Raw genomic sequence first — 20089 nt, 5'->3', positions numbered from 1 at the left:
TCAAGGTAGTAGGATAACATTTTTTCAGTTAAGTGGGGTCTGCGTGAGTGTGTGTGTGTGTTTGATCTATTTTTTTTACCTTTTGGGTCTTGGCCAGTGCATCCCCCCCCCCCCCCCAGCACATCCCCCTTACTGCCTCGAGAAAGAGACGTAGTGCAGAAAGAGTGAAAACTGGGGTTTCCAGAAGAATGAGGATATGGGGAAACAGCTGGGCTCTGGCGAGACGTGAGTCTGGGAGGAGAAGGGAAGGGGAAATGTCTCTGCTTCCCTCTGTCACAGAGACCCTTCCGCCCAGGTCCTCCTGGGAAAGCCCCGTGGAGGGGTGAGGCCTCAGGAAGAGGCTGGTTCCTAAAATCAGCCTGCCTGAGGGTGGTTTCCAGCCTCCGACCCGCCCTGTGTGACCCCAAATTCCTCATCTGTAAAATGGGGAAAATGATAGCGCCTGCCTCGTAGGGATGCCGATCGTCAGGACGAAATGAGTTAACACACACGGACGTGCCAAGGACGGGGCCGGGCACCGAGCGAGCCCTCGCTGCGTTACGGACACGTTACTGCTCTCTTCTCTGGCCCGGCCACGGCCTCTGGCTCTGCCGCTGCCGTGGCTGCTTCTAGGCCTCCACACTGGCGCCTCTCCCTTCACCTGCCCCCAGCTCGCACGGCTCCTGAGGATTCTACTCTAGGGCTGGCTCCCGCTCCTTCCCCCTCTCCCGCTGCAGAGCCTTAATTCTCCGACGTGTATTTTCAACCCCTAGCTCAACCCCAGGCCTCCCTGTGCCCACCTGCCCCTGGATGCCGACACGCTCACCTCCTGCCTCCTGCCTCCTCCTGTCCCCTAAACCCTCTCCGTAATGACGGTAATGGCGTCGTCACACTCCCAGCCCACGGACCACCCCTCTCCACGGCTCCTGACGTTGTCCCTACTAGTTCCCCCAAAAAGCTCTCCAACAAGCCCCGTGACACCACACCCTCCCCATGGCAACAGTGCAGGTGAGAGGCAGGATTGACTACAGTGGGCAGAGTGGTCCCCAAAAGAGATCTACGCCCCAAATCTGGATCCTGCGAGGATGCTCTGTTACAGGGCACAAGGGACTGTGCAGATGTAAAGGTTACTAGTCTGTGATCTTAAGAGAGGGAGAGCATCCTGGACTGTCCAGGTGCGACTAATCTAATCCCATGAACCCTTAAAAGCAAAGAACTTTCTCTGGCTGGAGTTGGACAGATGAGTCAGAACAGGGGATCAGAGAGATCTGTTGGTTTTGTTTTTTTTTAAATATTTTTGAGAGAGTGTGAGTGAAGTGGGGAGGGGGAGAGAGAGAGGGAGACGCAGAATCCAAAGCAGGCTCCAGGCTCCGAGCCGCCAGCACAAGGCTCAACGCGGGGCTCGAACTCATGAACTGCGAGATCATGACCTGAGCCGAAGTCGGGCGCTTAACCAACTGAGCCACCCAGGCACCCCAGGGATCTGAGAGATTTGACGCATGAAAAGGCCTTGAGCCAATGCTGCTGGCTTTGAAGGTGAAGGGGCCCACAAGCCCAGAATGCGGGCGGCCTCTTGGGCTGGGAACCACTTCCGCTGACAGCCAGCCCGGAAAGGGGACCTCAGTCCGTAACAGCACAGGTTAACTTGCGCCAAGCACCTGAACAGACCTGGGAGCAGATTCTCCTTGGAGACTCTGGAAGAGCCCAGGTCCGCTGAGCACCTTGATTTTGACCTGGGGGCCCAGGGACAGAGAAACCAGCTGAGTCCACCCCAACTTCCGAAGTACAAAACCGGGAGATCATCCCCCTGTGTAGTAAATAGAACACAAATACAATGGCCCACATTTACTACGGTACTGACAACACCAGGCACTGATCTAAGCCCTTGACAGTGATTCACTCTCAAAACGTGGTCCCTGCAACCACCCCCAGGGCACGTATACAAAGACCGCCACCGAGAACAGCTGCATAACTTGTCTGAGACCCTCCAGCCCACGAGAGCGGAGCCAGGCTCTGAACCGGCCACCCGGTGGGGCAAGGTCACGCACTTGACTGCTCTGTCCCAGGGCCACTCCGTCTGCTCTTCTCCCACCCAGATAACAAAGATCACCAACTCCTCCCCAGCTTCAAAGCCTTTTGGCGAGGGGGAGGTTCCTCTTCACGTGCTTAGCCTGGCTTCCATTTTGCAATGTCACCACCAACATGCCATTTCGTCCTTTTCTCCCAAGCCAAACTGTTCCCCAAACATCTCTGGACCTTTGCACCTGCTTTTTCAACACCTGGGGTGTCCTTTCCTACTTGCTCTGTCTGGAAAATCCCCAGACTTCCTTGTCTTTCCTTTTCTTTCCTTCCTTCCTTCCTTCCTTCCAGTGCAAGCGGGGGGGGGGGGGGGGAGAGAGAGAGAGAGAGAGAGAGAGAGAGAGAGAGAGAGAGAATGAATCTCAAGAAGGCTCCACCCCCAGGGCAGAGCCTGACACATGGCTTGATCCCATGACCGTGAGAGCAAGACCTTGAGGCAAGGGGTGCCTGGGTGGCTCAGTCGGTTAAGCGTCCGACTCTTGGTTTCAGCTCAGGTCATGAGCTCACAATTCATGAGTTTGAGCCCCGTGTCGGGCTCTGTGCTGACAGTGCAGAGCCTGCTTGGGATTCTTTCTCTCTCTCTCTCAAAATAAATTAAGAAACTTAAAAAAAAAAAAAAAAAAAAAAAAAAAAAAAAAAAAAGACCTGAGCTGAGATCAAGAGTCAGACGCTTAACAGACTGAACCACTCAGGCCTCCCCAGGCTTCTCTTTAAAGAGGCAGCTCAAGTCTGGGCTTCTCTGAGGAGCTCCCTGACCCCCCGAGAGGATTCTTGTGGGGGGCTTCAATTCACAACCCCCACGCTCCTGATCAGTGGGTGCCGCGTCAACATTCCGTCCCCACACGCACCCCCCCACTGGAGGGCGCCACCCCAGCTAGTCGCGTGAAGGACAATCACCAGAATATGCACGTCGTGTTTCACGGACAGTCCTCACTCTGGATTTCGCCCGATGGAATCTCCCTAGCTTAGTGAGCTACTTTGATATTCCAGGGAACTCGGAAGGAATTTCAGATATTCCCAAAGCTAAATTTACACTTAAGGAATGAAACTTCTTCTCTCTGGAACTGCTGAGTCAGACAACCCGGAATCTGAAACGTGGCCCCCACCTCCCCTGTGACCAGCTGTGTGATTTTTCAACTTGACCTTTCTGCGTCCCATTTGCACATCTTTAAATGAGGATAACAGTGATGATAGCAGCTCCTACACCACAGGGTTTTTTTTTTTTTTTTGGAGAATGTAATTTTCTGCATACATACTCAGGATGTACAATATGTATAAAGTCACGGGAGGTAAAGTAGTCTACGAATGCATGCTGTAGCTGTTTGTATCATTTGTGTTATCGGAAAGATTGTGATCTTCTGCCTCACGTCCATTGGAATGGCTACTATCAGAAAAACAGGATAAGGGGTGCCTGGGTGGCTCCGTCGGTGAAGCATCCGACTCTCGATTTTGGCTCAGGTCACGATCTCACGGTTCAGGGGATCGAGCCCCGCGTCAGGCTCCGCACTGACAGCTCGGAGCCTGCTTGAGATTCTCTCTCTCTCTCCCCCTCCCCCCACCCCTCTCTCAAAATAAACAAATAAACTAAAAACAAAACCAAACCAGGATAAAACAAATGTTGACGAGGATGTGGAGAGAGTGGCACCTTGTGCCCCGTCGGTGGGAATGTAAAAAGGTGCAGCCGATGTGAAAAACAGGATGGTGGTTCCTCAAAAAATTAAGAATAGAATTATCATGCGACCCATCAAGCCCACCTTTGGGTATACATCCAAAAGAATGGAGAGCAAGGGCTTGAAGAGATATCTGTACGCCCATGTTCGTGACGTTATTTACAACAGCCCAAAGGTGCAAACAACCCGGGCATCCACTGACAGAGGAGCCGATAAGCAAAATGTGCTGGAAACACGCCATGGAATATACACCACGGATGAACCACAAGAGGGCAGATGCTGCCTGAGTCCACTTACATGAGCATCTACCGCGGTCAGACTCACACAGACAGAAACCAGGAGGGTGGTGGCCAGGGCTGGCGGAGGGGGACAGGGTTTTGCAAGACGGGGAGCTCTGGAGGCGGACGGGGGTGACGGCTGCACCAGGTAAATGCCTTTAATGCCGCTGAGCTGTACTCTGAAGACATGGCAAGATGGAAACTTCTGTGTTATGTGCGCTTTGCCGCGATAAAAAAGAAATAAAAATGTTCTAAAAAGCGAGCAAAATGCGATCAGCCCTTTTCTATGAGCTTTATCCTCCCTGGAAGCCCTCCACCTGCCGGAGGGAAGGTAGGTTCATAAATGGCTGTGGTGGGAAGGGATCGATGAGACCGGCCCCGGGTTCCGGCTGCCAGCTCTCCAACAGGGGAGAGAAGAGTTTCCCGAGGACAGAGGAGACCTGCTCTGTGTCCGGGCTGTGATCTTCAGGGGATTTCTGAGCAGGGGTGAGAATGCTTCTCCAGACCAGGTCCACCTGTCACCCCGTCTCTCAACACGCAGGGGTTCGCTCATAAGAGAAGCACAAACTAGGGGCGCCCGGGTGGCGCAGTCGGTTAAACGTCCGACTTCAGCTCAGGTCACGATCTTGCGGTCTGTGAGTTCGAGCCCCGCGTCGGGCTCTGGGCTGATGGCTCGGAGCCTGGAGCCTGTTTCCGATTCTGTGTCTCCCTCTCTCTCTGACCCTCCCCCGTTCATGCTATGTCTCTCTCTGTCCCAAAAATAAATAAAAAACGTTGAAAAAAAATTAAAAAAAAAAAAAAAAAGCACAAACTAGAATGACACGGGCGCGATGTGTCACCTGTTAGGTCAGCGGAGATCCAATCGGTAGACAACACGCACCGGGGAGGGTTGGGAAACAGGCGCCCATTCTGGCAGGACACCACGTCGTTGGACCCCTGGTGGCCTATTTGGAGACGCCCATCAGAGGCACAGATGTTCGTGGCCTTTGACACAGCAGATACACCCACACGTCTGAGAAATGACGTAAACGAGGGGACGATCACCGCAGCCTTGTTTAATAATAATAAACAAGAATACGATGTAGGCTCTGATGGTTGTTTTTTTTTATGTTTATTTTTGAGAGAGAGAGAGAAAGCATGAGCAGGGGAGGGGCAGAGAAGGGGGGTACAGAGGATCGGAAGCAGGCTCTGTGCTGACAGCACACAGCCCGATGTGGGGCTCGAACTCATGATGATGGTTCTTTTCCAAGAGGCAGCCCAGAACTGGCAGGAGCCAAAGGGACAAGCGTCAGCCGGCTGTCTGGGTGCTGGAGTGTGTGTTAGATCCGTCTTGCTCCGTGATCCTGAGCTCCCCCGCAAGAAGGGGCTGCAACACGCGAGACTGTTCCAATCAGGAAGGAGCCAGCTGGTAGGGCGCTGTGCACCCAGGGCGGACAGGCCAGGGCGGAGCAAGCATTCCCCCCCCCCCCCCTCCCCCCCCGTGATTTCGGTCCTTTGCTCTGCTCCTTCACCCCCCACCCTCCCAGCCACAGCGCTGCGCTGCCTTGGGCTGTTCCGTAGCTCGGCGTTGGAGGGGATTCAGAAACCTCCCCAGTGTGGCCGGGTGAGTTCTCGGGGAGGGGCTGGGGTGGGTCAGCTGCCCACTGTTGAGCTCTTCCTCCTCCTCGCCTCTAAACAGAGTCCACGGGAACAGCATGCACGCTCCTCCGTCGACACAGGGGCTCCCACAGCATCACGAGGGGGGAGCCACGGGTGGCCGAGGAGAGAGAGGGAGGGCGCTGAAGCACGATCCTGGAGCCATCTCCACGGGACCCCACTCCCGACCTGAGTCTGGGGAGCGTGTCTAATGCGAAGGTTCCCAGCGGGGCAGCACGTCTAGGGGTTCATGTTTAACAAGCACTCGGACACGTGCGGACAATTCGACAACTACGGGCTGGCGGGATTTCTTCACTCTGGAAGAACGGAGCCCCTTTCTCAGCGGAGTCTGAGTGACAGCTCTAAACTCCAAAAATCACAGTTCACAGGCCACAGCCAATCACACAAACTAAAATTCGCGAGGTTTATGTCTGAAACGAGCAAGGCTGAGGCTTTTGAACGGTGTGAAACGCGAGAAGGGAGATTCTGAACGGAGCCCCTCATTGCTAGTCTGTGTGTGGCAGCCAGGCTGGTCATTTCAAAATTTTCAAAATGGAGGTGGCCTCCCTTGCTCAGAATACCCCAGTTTCTGCCCATACTCTTCAGACAGGGTGGCCTGAAGGAGGCCTACTCATTTCTTAAGCTCTCTTCCTTCCCACTCTTCCTTCTGGACACACTGGTTTTCTCTCAGTCCCTTGGGTTCATAATATGCTCCTCTACCCCAGGGCCTTTGCACATGTCCTTCCCTTTCCCCCTTGTCCATTAAGTTGTCCTTATCCTCCATGTTCCTTTTCTTTAGAGCCCCAGTGTGACTAAAACAACATATGTCTCTGTGGGATCCCCTGACTTCTGTGTCTCTCTCCTGGCAGCTTTCTGATTGCACGGACCATGCCTGATTCTGCCATTGCCTTATCCCCAGGTTTGCCTCAGTGCTGACGCTCCAGGTAAATATTTGTGGAAGGAATGAGTGATAACAGTGGTAAAACCTGGCCCGGCCAACACAGGCTTCCTATTGCCATCGGGGAACCAAACTCCTTACAGGATACAGAAAGAGGTCTGCAGGGCGAAACCCTGCAAATATCAATATTGATTTTTTCCCTGAGCCAGAGGATTACACGTGATTTTTATTTTCTCCCTTACACTTTGCTTTCTCCCAGTTTTTTTTAAAACAATAAGCACGTAACTGCCTTCTATTATCAGAAAAAGTGAATGGTGGCAAAATAGAAGGACATCGATGACCAGAACAATCTGTCAGCCTGGCCAGTTGAGTGTAAATCTCGAGAAGTATGACTGCCTATTCTTTAGGACTTACTCAGGTAAGTAAAACAATCATTTTTATTTGCTGGCTGTGCCCTCTGCCTAATTTTGAAGAAGTCTTTTTATTCATATGGATTTCTGAACTTTGTTTAGGGGAATGACCTATAGTGGCACAAATAACATAAACTATAAATCGACTGTTGAATTATTCCTCAGCGTGGACCATAGCTAACCAAGGGCGATTCTTTTTTTTTTTTAATTTTTTAAAATGCTTATTTATCTTTGAGAGAGACAGAGTGCACGTGGGGGAGGGGCAGAGAGAGAGGGAGACACAGAATCGGAAGCAGGCTCCAGGCTCCGAGCTGTCAGCACAGAGCCCGAGGTGGGGCTCGAACTCACGGACCGCGAGATCATGACCTGAGCCGAAGTCGGCCGCTTAACCAACTGAGCCACCCGGTGTCCCCAAGGGTGATTCTTCTAATCAGAAAGACCCAAGGAAGTCAGCAGAGAAGCGATTTTCACTTTGTCTTGTTTTATAAAACTAGAAAATGCTGTCACGTCTGCAGGTTCCAGTTGTTCAAAATGGACCGGTGTCCCTACAACCCTTTTCAAAGCAAATCTCCTCTCCCAAATCCATTTAAGCTTTGGGAAGAGGATTTGTCTGAGAGCAGACAGGAGCACCCATCAAAAGCCTGCTCACAAAATATTTGGCAACTCGTGTGTCATCTGAGCCAATATAAGCTTGTGCCTCTGGAAACACAGCTGATTGCTTCATAAATCAGTGCGACTGTGGCTGGCGGTGGTGACTTACTTCTTAAACTAAGTCTGAGGAGCGGGAGGCAGTCAATTATTTTTATACGGTGAATGCAACTCAATTCCTGTCTGTGTAAAAATTGTCCTCATTAGTTCCTTTTTCCATACGGTTCCTCGTCTCGCCCCTGTCTGTGCACTTTTCAGGAGTCTTCTCAGTCTCCATTTTATGAGCCCATAATAATGACCGTGGCGTCCTTTAGTTAGAAGCACGTGCCAGGCACTTTCTGTGCATTTCTCACTTAATTCTCACAGCGATCCTGTCAGGTGAGTGGCTTATAGGCAGCGGAAATGAGCTCAGAGAGATCAAGTCATTTGCTTCAAGCCACACAACCAGCAAGTGACTTAGTGAGATTCAAACCCAGGCCTGTCTATCTCCAAAGCCTGTGCTTTTAATTTTTTTTTAAGTGTTTACTTATTTTTGAGAGAGAGAGAGAGAGAGAGAGAATGAGTGGGGAATGGGCAGAGAGAGAGGGAGACAGAGTCCAAAGCAGGCTCCAGGCTCTGCTGTCAGTACAGAGCCCGACATGGGGCTCGAACCCACGAACCACGAGATCATGACCTGAGCTGAAGTCAGATGCCCAACTGACTGAGCCACCCAGGCACCCCCAAAGCCTGAGCTTTTAAAAATTACTATAGTTTTCTAATATCATACTCAGGTTCAAAACACAGATCTCTATTTCTACCTTGGCCAGACAAGAAATAAAACTACCCAAGACCTGGGGCGCCTGGGTGGCGCAGTCGGTTAGGCGTCCGACTTCAGCCAGGTCACGATCTCGCGGTCCGTGAGTTCGAGCCCCGCGTCAGGCTCTGGGCTGATGGCTCGGAGCCTGGAGCCTGTTTCCGATTCTGTGTCTCCCTCTCTCTCTGACCCTCCCCCGTTCATGCTCTGTCTCTCTCTGTCCCAAAAATAAATAAAAAACGTTGAAAAAAAATTAAAAAAAAAAAAAAAAAAACAACTACCCAAGACCTGTCCCTTGTTATGATAAAGAAGAATCTGCAATTCTTTTTCTTTACCCTGACTGTGCACTGAACAGATTTTCCGTGTCCTTGTAGGGAGACCACACCATGGATGAGAACCTCAAGGGGAGGTCCACTGACTTATTTTTAAGTCGGAGAGTTTATGATAAACACTCTCAGTTGCAAGTATCACTGAAGTATACAAAAATCAATTGTTTCTCTATATTGTCAATGAACACGGGGACACCAAATTAACACTATAATACCATTTTCAAGTTTATTTATTTTGAGAGAGAGAGAGACAGAGTGGGGGAGGGGCAGAGAGAGAAGGAGAGAGAGAGAATCCCAAGCAGTCTCTATGCTGTCAGCAGGGAGCCCAATGTAGAGCTTGAACTCATGAACGGTGAGATCATGAACTGAGCTGAAGTCAGATGCTTAACTAACTGACCCACCCAGGAGCCCCAACGATATGACATCACTTATAATCATTTTAAAAAAAGATAAGATATTTAAGTGTATATCTAGCAAAACATGCACAGCGCTGGTGTGCTAAAAATGACAGAGTATTTGTGGAAGAAATCAAAGACCCCCTGAAAAAAAGGAGAGACATACCATGTTCATGGATTGGAAGACAATATAGTAAAGATACCAATTCTCATACTGATTATAGGCTTATATACAATTCCTATTAAAATTCCAGCAAGAGGGACACCTGGGTGGCTCAGTTGGTTAAGCGTCTGACTCTCGATTTTGGCGCAAGTTATGATCCCACAGTTTTGTGGGTCTGAGCCCTGAATTGGGCTCTGTGCTGGCAGCACGGAGCCTGGTTGGGATTCTCTCTCTCTCCCTCTCTCTCTCTGCCCCTCCCCCTCTCATGCTCTCTGTCTCTCTCAAAATAAATAAACTTAAAAAAAATTTTTTTTTTAATTTTTTTTAACGTTTTTATTTATTTTTGAGACAGAGACAGAGCATGAATGGGGGAGGGTCAGAGAGAGAGGGAGACACAGAATTGGAAGCAGGCTCCAGGCTCTGAGCCATCAGCCCAGAGCCCGACGCGGGGCTCGAACTCACGGACCGCGACATCGTGACCTGAGCTGAAGTCGGACGCTTAACCGACGGAGCCACCCAGGTGCCCCAAAAAATTTTTAAAAAAATAAAATTCCAGCAAGATATTTTGTATATATAGACAAGCTTTTACTAAAATTTCTGTGGAAAGGCAAAAGAATTAAAATGGGTAAAAAGACGTTTTTTTAAAAAAGAAAAATAAAGTGGGAGGAACCACTCTACCCGATTCAAGACTTGCATAACTACAGTAACGAAGACCACGTCGTATTGGTAGAGGGGCAGACACCTAGATCCACGAAACGTAACAGGAAACTCAGAAACAGCTCCCCCACAAGTATGGCTAAGTGGTTTTTGACAGTTTCAAAAGGAGTCCAACGGAGAAAGGATGGTCTTTCCAACAAATGGTGCTGGAGCCACGTCATATCCACATGCAATCAAAATGAACCCGGACTGAAATCTCGCATCATATATAAAAACGAACTCAAAATGGTGCATAGGTTTAAACATAAAATATCTATAAAACTTTCAGAAGAAAATGTATGAGAAATCCTCGGGAATCAAGGACCCGGTGACATGTTCTTAGACATGATTCGAAAAGCATGAGACTTCAAAAAACCTGAAATTTATTTTTCGAAAGTCAGGTAAAATAAAAGACAGTGATAACACGAGTTGCTGGTGAGGATGCAGGGAAACCGTGTCTCATACACTGCTGGTGGGAATGCAAAATGGTCCAGCCGCTCTGGACAACAGTCTGGCACTTCCTTTGGAAACCATACACTTACCATATGATTCAGCAAGCACCCTCCATTTTATTCCAGAGGAATAAAAACTTGTGTTCACACAAAAACCTGTGCACAAATGTTCATACGCAGATTTATCCGTAACAGCCCCCAAATTAGAAACAACCAGAATGCCCTTCAATACGTGAACGGTTAAACAAATGGAATATTACTCAACATCTATACCACAGAATATTACTCAACAATAAAAAATAACAGATGATCTCAAAGACGTTATGCTGAGTGAGGGAAAAAAAAAACCACAAATGATCTCAAAAGGTCACCTGGGGTATAATCCATTTATATAACATTTTCTTTTTTTTTTTTTTAATGTTTATTTATTTTTGAGACAGAGAGAGACAGAGCATGAACGGGGGAGGGTCAGAGAGAGAGGGAGACACAGAATCTGAAACAGGCTCCAGGCTCTGAGCAGTCAGCACAGAGCCCGACGCGGGGCTCGAACTCACGGACCGCGAGATCGTGACCTGAGCCGAAGTCCGACGCTTAACCGACTGAGCCACCCAGGCGCCCCTATATAACATTTTCAAAATGTTATACACATCACAACAGTCTCCGAAAGCTCTAGAAAGGGCGAGAGGCCGTTGCCCAAGCCAGGTACTTCAGATGGCCCTCGCTGTCAGGCCCAGAGCAGGGGTCAGACACCTGCTCCATGCCCCCCTTCTAAATGGGTGCTGGGGAGGGGACAATGGGTGGGACATCCGTACACGTGGCCAGCAGAGGACAGAGGGCACATCACACTTTGCCTCATACCCATCTCTGCTACATATGCTGGGAACACCCAATATATTCGGCAGTTGGGTTACTGGTGGCACGTGAAACGCAGATGCAAGCCAGAGGGTGTGCTTTAGAAGAGCCTGGAATCCACAAGAACAGTAAGGCTGCGTGGAGGGGGGTGGGGGGAGGTGCTGGGAGTGGCGGGAACAGCTCTTACCTCTAAAACAAGGTCTGAGTCTTCATGCCTTCCAACAGTAGTGCTTTTATTCAGGACACAAAAGCCTTCTGCGCTCTTTAGGTAGGCTTTCATACCGTCTGCTTTCCCTGCATAAGGTTTTCAGAAAAAACTCCGTTAGGAAAATGCAGTCTTCTGGTCACTCAACACCACCACATGGAGAACGGGACGAAAAACGCACCGTATTGTTCCAAGGAGAAATCAGCAGGGGTAGGGGAAGGTAGACGGGCTTCCCCAATGACCACACTTTTGATTCTGCAGATTTCTGAGGCTCCCCCCCTTTTTTTTTTTTAACATTTATTTCTTTTTGAGACAGAGAGAGACAGAGCATGAACAGGGGAGGGGCAGAGAGAGAGGGAGACACAGAATCGGAAGCAGGCTCCAGGCTCTGAGCCGTCAGCCCAGAGCCCGACGCGGGGCTCGAACTCACGGACCGCGAGATCGTGACCTGAGCTGAAGTCGGACGCTTAACCGACTGAGCCACCCAGGTGCCCCTGAGGCTCCCCTTTTAAACAGTGACATTTAACAAAGATGAGCTTGGTTCTGACAATCAGACAGGGGACTTTTTTTTTTTTTTTACAGTAGCTGAAAAAACCCAACGACAAATCTGAATTCCACTGATAATCGCTGTGCGCCTCCCATTAAGCACAAGGGGAGTTATCTGACACAGTAAGTAATCGTGTTCCTAACCAGCCCCCTACTAGCTCTGTGACTTTGGGTGAGTTACTTCTCTCTCTATGCCTCAGTTTCCTCATCTGTAGAACGGGATCAATAATACTCTGTACCCCGAAGGGTTCCATGAGGATGAAATGCAAACATATGTGTGAAACATTCAGAGTGGACATCTGTCCTATTATTATTATTATTATTGTTACAAATGTTGGATCTAAAGAATTCTAAGCTTCTACAGAAGTCCTGAAACTGATGAGTCAGTCGGTGAGGGAATGGGCTTTACATGATACTTTCTTTGAATCATCGTGAGTCACTCCGTTCCTTTATACACTTAAGGGAAGAGGGGTGACTTTGAAAGGCAAAGTATTAAGACTCTAGCTTGGAGATCTGATCAGGACTCTGCACCTATCTTCCCCCAACGTTTTGTTAGGAAGATGTCAAAGATCCAGGACCGCTGAAAGAACTCCTTCCTGTCCACCACCTAGATCCTACAAGTAACATTTTGCTATTTTTGCTCTACCACACCTCCATCCGTCTATGCGTTCACCTAACCATTGTATAGTCTGATGCATTTCAAAGTAAGTTCTACACTGGTTTCCTAACATGGAAAAATGTCAGCGACTTCAGTAGGATCCAAAACGCTAATGATTCATATGGTGCTTGGATTCTGATTCGAGATACGTCCAGTCACACAGTGTGACATCCCCCATCGCAACGGCCAGGCCAAGGAACGAAGTCCCTCTCTTTTCAACTGAACGGTCCCTGAAACGTGAAGCTGTCGGACTGCGGACAAAAACAAAGACCCTCTCGTTGTGATCCTACAGAGACTTGGGTCTGGTTCTACTCTTCATCGACGTCTCCATCATCAACTATTGAATCCCTACTAAGTGCCAGGCACTGTGCTATCCTTTTACACACAACTGCTTCTTTTCTTTTTTTTTTTTTAATTTTTTTTTAACGTTTATTTATTTTTGAGACAGAGAGAGACAGAGCATGAACGGGGGAGGGGCAGAGAGAGAGGGAGACACAGAATCGGAAGCAGGCTCCAGGCTCTGAGCCACCAGCCCAGAGCCCGACGCGGGGCTCGAACTCACGGACCGCGAGATCGTGACCTGAGCTGAAGTCGGACGCTTAACCGACTGAGCCACCCAGGCGCCCCTCACAACTGCTTCTTTTCAACCTCAGAACAACCCTGCGGGGTAGGTATGTCGGTACTGTCCCACTCTACAGTCCCTCTGAGACCCGGAGAGATCAGGGTCACTCAGCGGCAAGTGTCAGGGAGGCAACTCTGAGCCTCTGCGTGTCACTGCCGTAGCATCCGCCCGCAGCTCAGCCTTCCGCACAACTCCGCGAATGCTGGGTGGGGCAGAGCGGGCTGGGGGGAGCTGCACTGTCCGCTGCCACTTGGGATGTGCAGTAACAGAGAGTCCTTGACAACCAGGATTCCACCCCCGAAAGGGAGAAAAGACCCCACGGGTGTTGCGGGGAGTAAGAGAAATAAAAATAAGCCAGATAGTTTATTTTCTATTTGTAAGCTCTGAGAGCTACAGATGCCTCGTAAGTATTGATGATCTCATAGAGGGAGAGATACATTTTGTTAAGTTCACTGTCACTAACAGAAGGGGACAGGCATCTCCTCTTCCAAAAGAACCACGCTCTGTTGTCATCAAATGACTTCAATTATTTGCTTCAGCTGCAGAGGACCACGTTGTCAAGCCACACGTTCAAACCTGATGCAAACCTGGGAGAAACGTCTCTTCTGCAGGAAGACCACGGGAAATGCCACCAAACTGAACCCCAGAACTTGGGCCAGGTGCATGTCTGAGTTTTAGCTCTCACCCCAGAGGTTCCCAGGGCTGGTGCCTTCTCTCTGCTCAGATGTCCCTCCTTGTGGCCACCTGCCACGTAGCCTCGTTTCCTTCCTTGTACTCATCACTCTCGGACATTTTCTTGTTCCTTTCTTTAGCTGTGTCTGTTGTTTGTTTCCCTTTCGCTGAGATGTGTGCTCCAGGAGAGCCAGAACTGTGTTGTTTTTGTTAAGGGACAATTCTTCATGGGTATCTCGTGTTGGTACCCATCTTTGGAGCAGAGGCATTGGCAAATTTTGTCCTGTGTCTTCTGCCAGCATCTATAAGCTGGCCAGGCTACCTTACTAGCTCACACACAAGGTAAAACCTCAGACCCTTTGCGGTTCCTGACAGTTTCGCTGGTTACCCCATCTCCAGCACCTGGAGCAGTGTCTGACACACAGTAGGTGCTCAATGAACAGTAGCCGAATGAAGGGAAATACAAACGGCACATCAAAGCAAATCTGTGCAGCCAGTTGGCTACGAATCTCCCTATTCAGTGTCTGCCTTCGACATCCTTCTTGGGAAACCTAAATTCTATCTGTAGCTTTTGGGTTGGACAATATTTCTGCACCTTCATCTTGCCCTGTGCAGTCACTCCCCTGCCTGAAAACACGGTAGAAAGTAATTTGAAACGTGTTAAACTCTGTAAATTCGTTCTTAGTGCCCTGAAGCACCAGGCATAGGAATGAGCAAAAGAACCTCAGTCACCTGCCCTGCATCCCTCCGGACCACTTCGGATGCCTCAGAATCGGGCTAGAGAAGCAATATTTCTTGTGAGGGCTACAGGTCTTCAGTGTCCTGGGAGCTGCAGAAGTTCCTCAAGGAAGGGAAGGTTGGGGCAGGGGTGGGTGTTGCCCCTAAATCAGGGAACCAAAGGGCACCCCGCTAATCCCGGCTGTACCCCATCGGATAGCTTAAAGCGGCACATGTGGTGCCAAGGAAGGTTCTGGAAGCTCCCGCGCAGGCTACTTCCGGAGGCAGAGTGGGTGGGGGGCCTGCATTTTAGGGAGGACGGCCTGCTGTCGGGACACCTGCTCTGGGGTGCTCCCGGGGACCCAAGTGTGGACCTGAGAGGAATTCGAGCTCGGGGTGCGTGGGTGGGTGGGGCCGGGTCCCGAGCCTCCTCTCCAAGCTCTTGACCTCGCAGGGCCGACCCGGTCGGGCCCCAGGTCTCCGCCCGCTGCCTCCTCCCGGTGCCGCACTCACCTGGCCGGAGGGAGAAGCCCACGCCCAGTCGCCCTCCGAGAGCCCCGCGGGCTCGGGAGGCGGCCTGGCCGCGCTCCCGCGGAGTCTCCAGCCGGCGGCCAGCACCCCGCGCGCCTGCCCGCCCGGCCTGTGTACGTGCGTCGCCATGGCAACGCCGCCGGGCCGCCGTGAGGGGCGTGGCCTGCGCGGCGGGCGGGGGCGGGAGGCGTGGGGACCCCGGGCGGCGGCGTGCGGGGCGAGCCCTCGAGGAGCCCAGCCTGCGGCGGCGCCCCGGGGTATCCCCGGGCCCGCCACCAGGGGTTCCCCGGGCCCGTTTCACAGATGGGGACACGGAGGCTCCGAGGTCACAGAGATAGGCCACGGTTTTCCAGGGAGGAAGGAGCCGACGCGAGAATCCTTCCTGCCTACTATCCTTTGCTCTGGCTGGAGGCGTGAAGGCGGGGTGGGAGGGTGATGGCGCTGAACCCGGAGAAGCTCAGGGGTTGGTAGCTCCTGCCCCCCGGAATCTCTAGTCCTCTCTGCTGCAGACGAGAAAATAGAGTAAGCTGGGGGGGACCACCACCCAGGTGGGAGGAGGATGGGAGGGGGATGGGGGGGATGGGAGGGGGATGGGAGAGGGATGGAGTGGAAGGAACGATTTTGAAAGAATGAGGCTTTTTTCCCATGTGCTGGGAAAAGGATATTTCCAAACCGCCAACCCCACTAACAATGTGCCTGCCCTTTCTTGTCAAAACTGACGTTTATTCATTCATTTGTTCTTCATCTCTACAGACATCCCCTGGGTCCCCAGAGTTGACCTGCATCAGTCACCACTGTCCCTGAAGCCCCCACCATGGGCACCGGGCTGGAGGGTGGGGTATCGGAGGAAACATGCAAATCCCAAGAACTCCCGCCCCCCCCCCCCATGTCACCTGTTTCAGACCAGCCCCTTGTGCAGGGGAGCAGAACAGCCCAGCTGACTCTGGAGAATGCTTCCAATCCCTGGCAGGAAATGGCTGGCAAGGTGCCTCAAGAAAAACTCAAAGCGTTTAGGAAAGTTGAAATATGGCAGACTCTACCCCAGTCAATCAGAACAAGAGCTAAGAGAGAAGTCATGGAAATGGGTATAGTGAAGATGCTCAAACATGCCTAGAGGCTTTTAGCAATGCGGATTCCCCAGCACAGGCCCGATCACAGATCCTGAGTAGGCGGATGTGGAGCACGGCCCAGGAATGTGCATTTGTTACAAGCGTGGCAACCCCCTGACTTACGCAGTAGAACTGCAGAGACCTTCCCTGGAGCCTTGCCATAGAAATCTCTTCCAGGGCCTCACCCAGCCTGGAAGGTTCTGCCTGGGTCAATTCTGCACAACCAGAAAGACCCCAGGCATAAAGTTTGAGGAGTGACCACAGAAACTAGGGCCTGATTACTAATAGCTTCACAGGAACAGGGAGGGTCAGGCTCAATTCCCCAAGGCCTTTCTACCCCAGGGCCTTTGCACTTACTGTTTCCGCTCCCTAGAAACTACTTGCACCAGAGATCTCCTTCACCTCCTTTAGATTTTACTCAAATACCGCCTCACTTAAAATTCTTTAAAAAAAAAACAACCCAATAGACAAGAAGGAGCAACAAGGCAAGAAGAAAACAAAATAAAAACCCTGACACTCTATCTCTATCCCTCTTCTGTTCATCTTACCGCTTGTCATTTCACATATTATCTTATTTATTTATCTCATTTGTCTATCTCTCTGCCCCACCCTCTATTAGAAACTAAGCTCCACGAGGGCAGGGATTTTATTATTCTGTTCAGTTCACTGCTGGATCACCAGTACCTAGAACGGTGCCTGAGTGCCAGAGTGAGCAGGGGTGGCCCTTGACATCCGCCCACAGCTGCCTGGCCTCCTGCCTTCTTGGGCTGCTGATCCGATCTGTCCTTATCCCAGGACGTGGGCTTGTCTAACCACCTGCCTGGACGGTGGGCTCACGGGAGGCCTGAGCACCACCCCTACCTGCACCCCCACCTCCATGCTTGCCTTTAGTCCAGTTCTCATCCTCAATACGAGTGGAGGGGGTAGACTTGCTTACCGCCAGGCAGGCCATGGGCTGGAGCAACCCATGGGGCCCGATCGGCTTTCAGAGGTCATCTCTCAGTGAAGAACGTTGAACCGAGAGCACAGCCGACTTTCAGACCCGCTGGAGCAGAGATTGCTGAATCTGGGCTCGACTCCCCTCCCCACAACATGCCGCCGTCGTCTCAAAGGGAGCGTGTCCCATTTTCATTTCAAAAGCAAAATAAAACACCCCAGTAACTTGAGACTTTATGATTTCTTGGACTGAGAGGGAGTTGTAACTTGCAATTAAACAATGATGGGGGGGGGGTAGGGGCGCCTGGGTGGCTCAGTCGGTTAGGCGTCCGACTTCGGCTCGGGTCACGATCTCACGGTTTGTGAGTTCGAGCCCCACGTCGGGCTCTGTGCTGACAGCTCAGAGCCTGGAGCCTGCTTCGGATTCTGTCTTCCTCTCTCTCTGCCCCTCCCCTGCTCACGGTCTGTCTCTCAATAAATAAACGTTAAAGAAATTAAAACAAAAAACGATGGTTAAAAATACTTCTGAAGGAAGACATAGAGGTTTCTAGATTATATGGGCTCCTTGGTGATGCCTGTAATCAATCAATTTTATTGAGCTGTGCGTAGCTACCAAGGCCATATTGTATCATGACTGATGTACTGGTGTCTGAAGGGCCTGTGTTCAGATCTCAGCTCCATTGGTCCCATCTGTTCCCATACACTGGACTGACTAATGTTAACAGAGGGCTTTCAACTTGCTGGGTGCTCTCTCACTCCTACTTGTGGGTCACTGCATTGAATCCTCGCAATTAAACACTTAGAACAGGGCTGCTGCAGAGAAGACCTAAAAAAAAAAACATTGGCCATGATCATTATTTCTAGCAAAGCACTCCCATTTTGGCAGGAAAATATGGCTCAGAGACAGGTAGGAATGTGCCCAAGGCAGTACAGCTAAAATATCTGGCAGGATTGGAATCTAGATGAGTATGACAGGAAAGGTACATCCCCCGGGACTGCAGGCGACCCAACCACAAGAGGACCCACGCTCCCCCTCATCTTGGGACTGGCCAGGCTCCTGTCTGCCCTGAAGGCCCCAGCTGGCGGTGCCCGAGGCAGGGAGGGAAAGGAGTCTGACCAAGAGAGGGCAGTGGGGGCAGGCCTGCCACCAAACTTGGCCTGGACCCTGGGCTTCCTTCCTGGGGGCCCTCTGCCCCCGTAGAACCTCCTTCTGTGTCAGCCACCGTCTCTGGGCTGTCCTTGACTGGGAGGGCACACCCACTGCACCCCCTTCCCAGACCTGCCTGTCGTTCCTCCTGGCGCCCTTGTATTTCAAATCGAAATGAATGCCGTCCCACCAGGAGGTGGGAGGCTTGCCCAGGCTCTGTAGGGTGAGGGAGAGCCAGAGAAAGTGCAGGAACAGGGAGCAAGGGAGAGCAGGAGGGAGAAAGAGACCAGGACCAGCAGGAAGTAGCCAAGCAGCATGACAGATGGGAGAGCAGCTGGCCGGCTGGAGGCTCCACAGCCACTGATAACCTGGCCCTTCAGGCTTTGGAAAAACGGGGTTTTATTTTTATACACACACACACACACACACACACACTCACGAAAATAAATGCAAACCCCAGAAAGGACACCTGGTTAACGGAGGGCTTCTCTGCAGCTCTCCTCATCCTCCTCCCCTGGCAGAACGTGTGAAACCGTGAAGGTTTTTCTCAAGTGGATTCTTCCATTGCTGCCTTGGTGTCTCTTGCAAATCTGTCTCCAAAGTCAACTCCCCTTGGTTCCTTGGGCTTTGCCACGGGAGTGGGCGTGTGCCTCCCGTTTGTAAAGTGTGCTGATCCTGGGTCCCACCGCGGGTCTGTCTGCGCCTCACTTCTGCCACCTGCACAGGTGCGGATAGCAAGGCCCGGGTGGTGAGGACTCAGGGGTTAGTGTGTGTTTACTACTCAGCTGTGCCCAGTACAACAGGCTCCCTCCGTGAGTGTTCGCGATTCTCATTGTTGGTTTTGTCTGCTTGTTTTGTTTTCTGGCTGGGGTGGGAGGATGGCCCAAGGTCACAGACACCCTGGGGAGAGCTCTGATTTGCATCAAGACTCAGTCCCGACTCAGAGCAAACCCGACCTCTGAACAGCCACACATCATCTTGCCCTTTGCCCTGGGATCTTTCTGGGTGTGGGTGTCAGAGACAGGCTGAGCTCCCTCCCCTGGGGGCCCCTGGAGGGATTCCCAACGACCCACCTGGTCTCTATGGGGTCGCACCTGCTGGACAACTCCATAAAGCTCTACTTTCAGGCATCGGGCCAAACAAACCTCTGCTAGTTTTTCGCGGGTGACAATGAACCTTTATGAATGTAGCAAGAGCAGCTAACGCTTCTCTAGGCTTGTTAGGCACCCGCCAGTATACCCTGCGTGGTTTATTTGATTCTGAGCCCGACCCATTTTACACGAGGGGGCGCTAGTCCGGTTATGCATCTTGAAAGAGGTCAGACCAGGATTCCACACCAGTCATGAGTGTACCCTTGAAGAATTTTCACAAAGCGCATGCTTTCACCCGGCCAGAACCCAGACCCGGAAGCAGATCGGCCACCGTTAGAGCCTCCTGTGCTCCCTTCGAGGCATTACCCACCCGCCACCCTGACCTTCAACGTCATCGATTCGTTCTGCTTCGTTTTGAGCTTCATCTAAATGAACTCTACAGATTCTATTTCCTGCCTGGTTTCCTTCACTCAACATGATGTTTGTTCACTCCCCATGATTCGGCCTTGTTGTCTGATGGCACGGGCCCCTTCGTTCCCCTGCTGTACTGCATTCCCCGGTGGGAGTCATCCATTCCC

General features: G+C 51.3%; 1 protein-coding gene and 1 long non-coding RNA gene across 11 annotated transcripts in view; one reads left to right on the top strand and one right to left on the bottom strand.

Moving 5' to 3' along the window:
• FHAD1 (forkhead associated phosphopeptide binding domain 1) overlaps positions 1-15325 on the bottom strand; it is a 134901-nt gene extending 119576 nt beyond the window's left edge. For all 10 annotated transcript variants that reach the window (XR_006206768.1, XR_006206769.1, XM_042954231.1 and 7 more), the window contains exons 1-2: positions 15211-15325; positions 11465-11571 (exon numbers count right to left, since the gene is read on the bottom strand). Coding sequence is in view for 8 of the 10 variants with exons in the window: in XM_042954231.1 (XP_042810165.1) it covers positions 11465-11557 (93 nt within the window). In the remaining 2 variants the exon portion in view is untranslated. The remainder of the gene's footprint in view (positions 1-11464; positions 11572-15210) is intronic.
• A 95-nt stretch (positions 15326-15420) lies between these two features.
• LOC122227367 lies at positions 15421-17503 on the top strand. The gene is made up of 2 exons (XR_006205992.1): positions 15421-15750; positions 16957-17503. It is a non-coding gene; the product is annotated as an uncharacterized LOC122227367 (long non-coding RNA).
• The last annotated feature ends 2586 nt before the right edge of the window (positions 17504-20089 follow it).

This window comes from Panthera leo, chromosome C1 (genome assembly GCF_018350215.1).
Source record: "Panthera leo isolate Ple1 chromosome C1, P.leo_Ple1_pat1.1, whole genome shotgun sequence".
Lineage (NCBI taxonomy): Eukaryota > Metazoa > Chordata > Mammalia > Carnivora > Felidae > Panthera > Panthera leo.
Note: the sequence above shows the minus strand (reverse complement) of the source record. Positions and strands in the feature narration are given on the sequence as shown.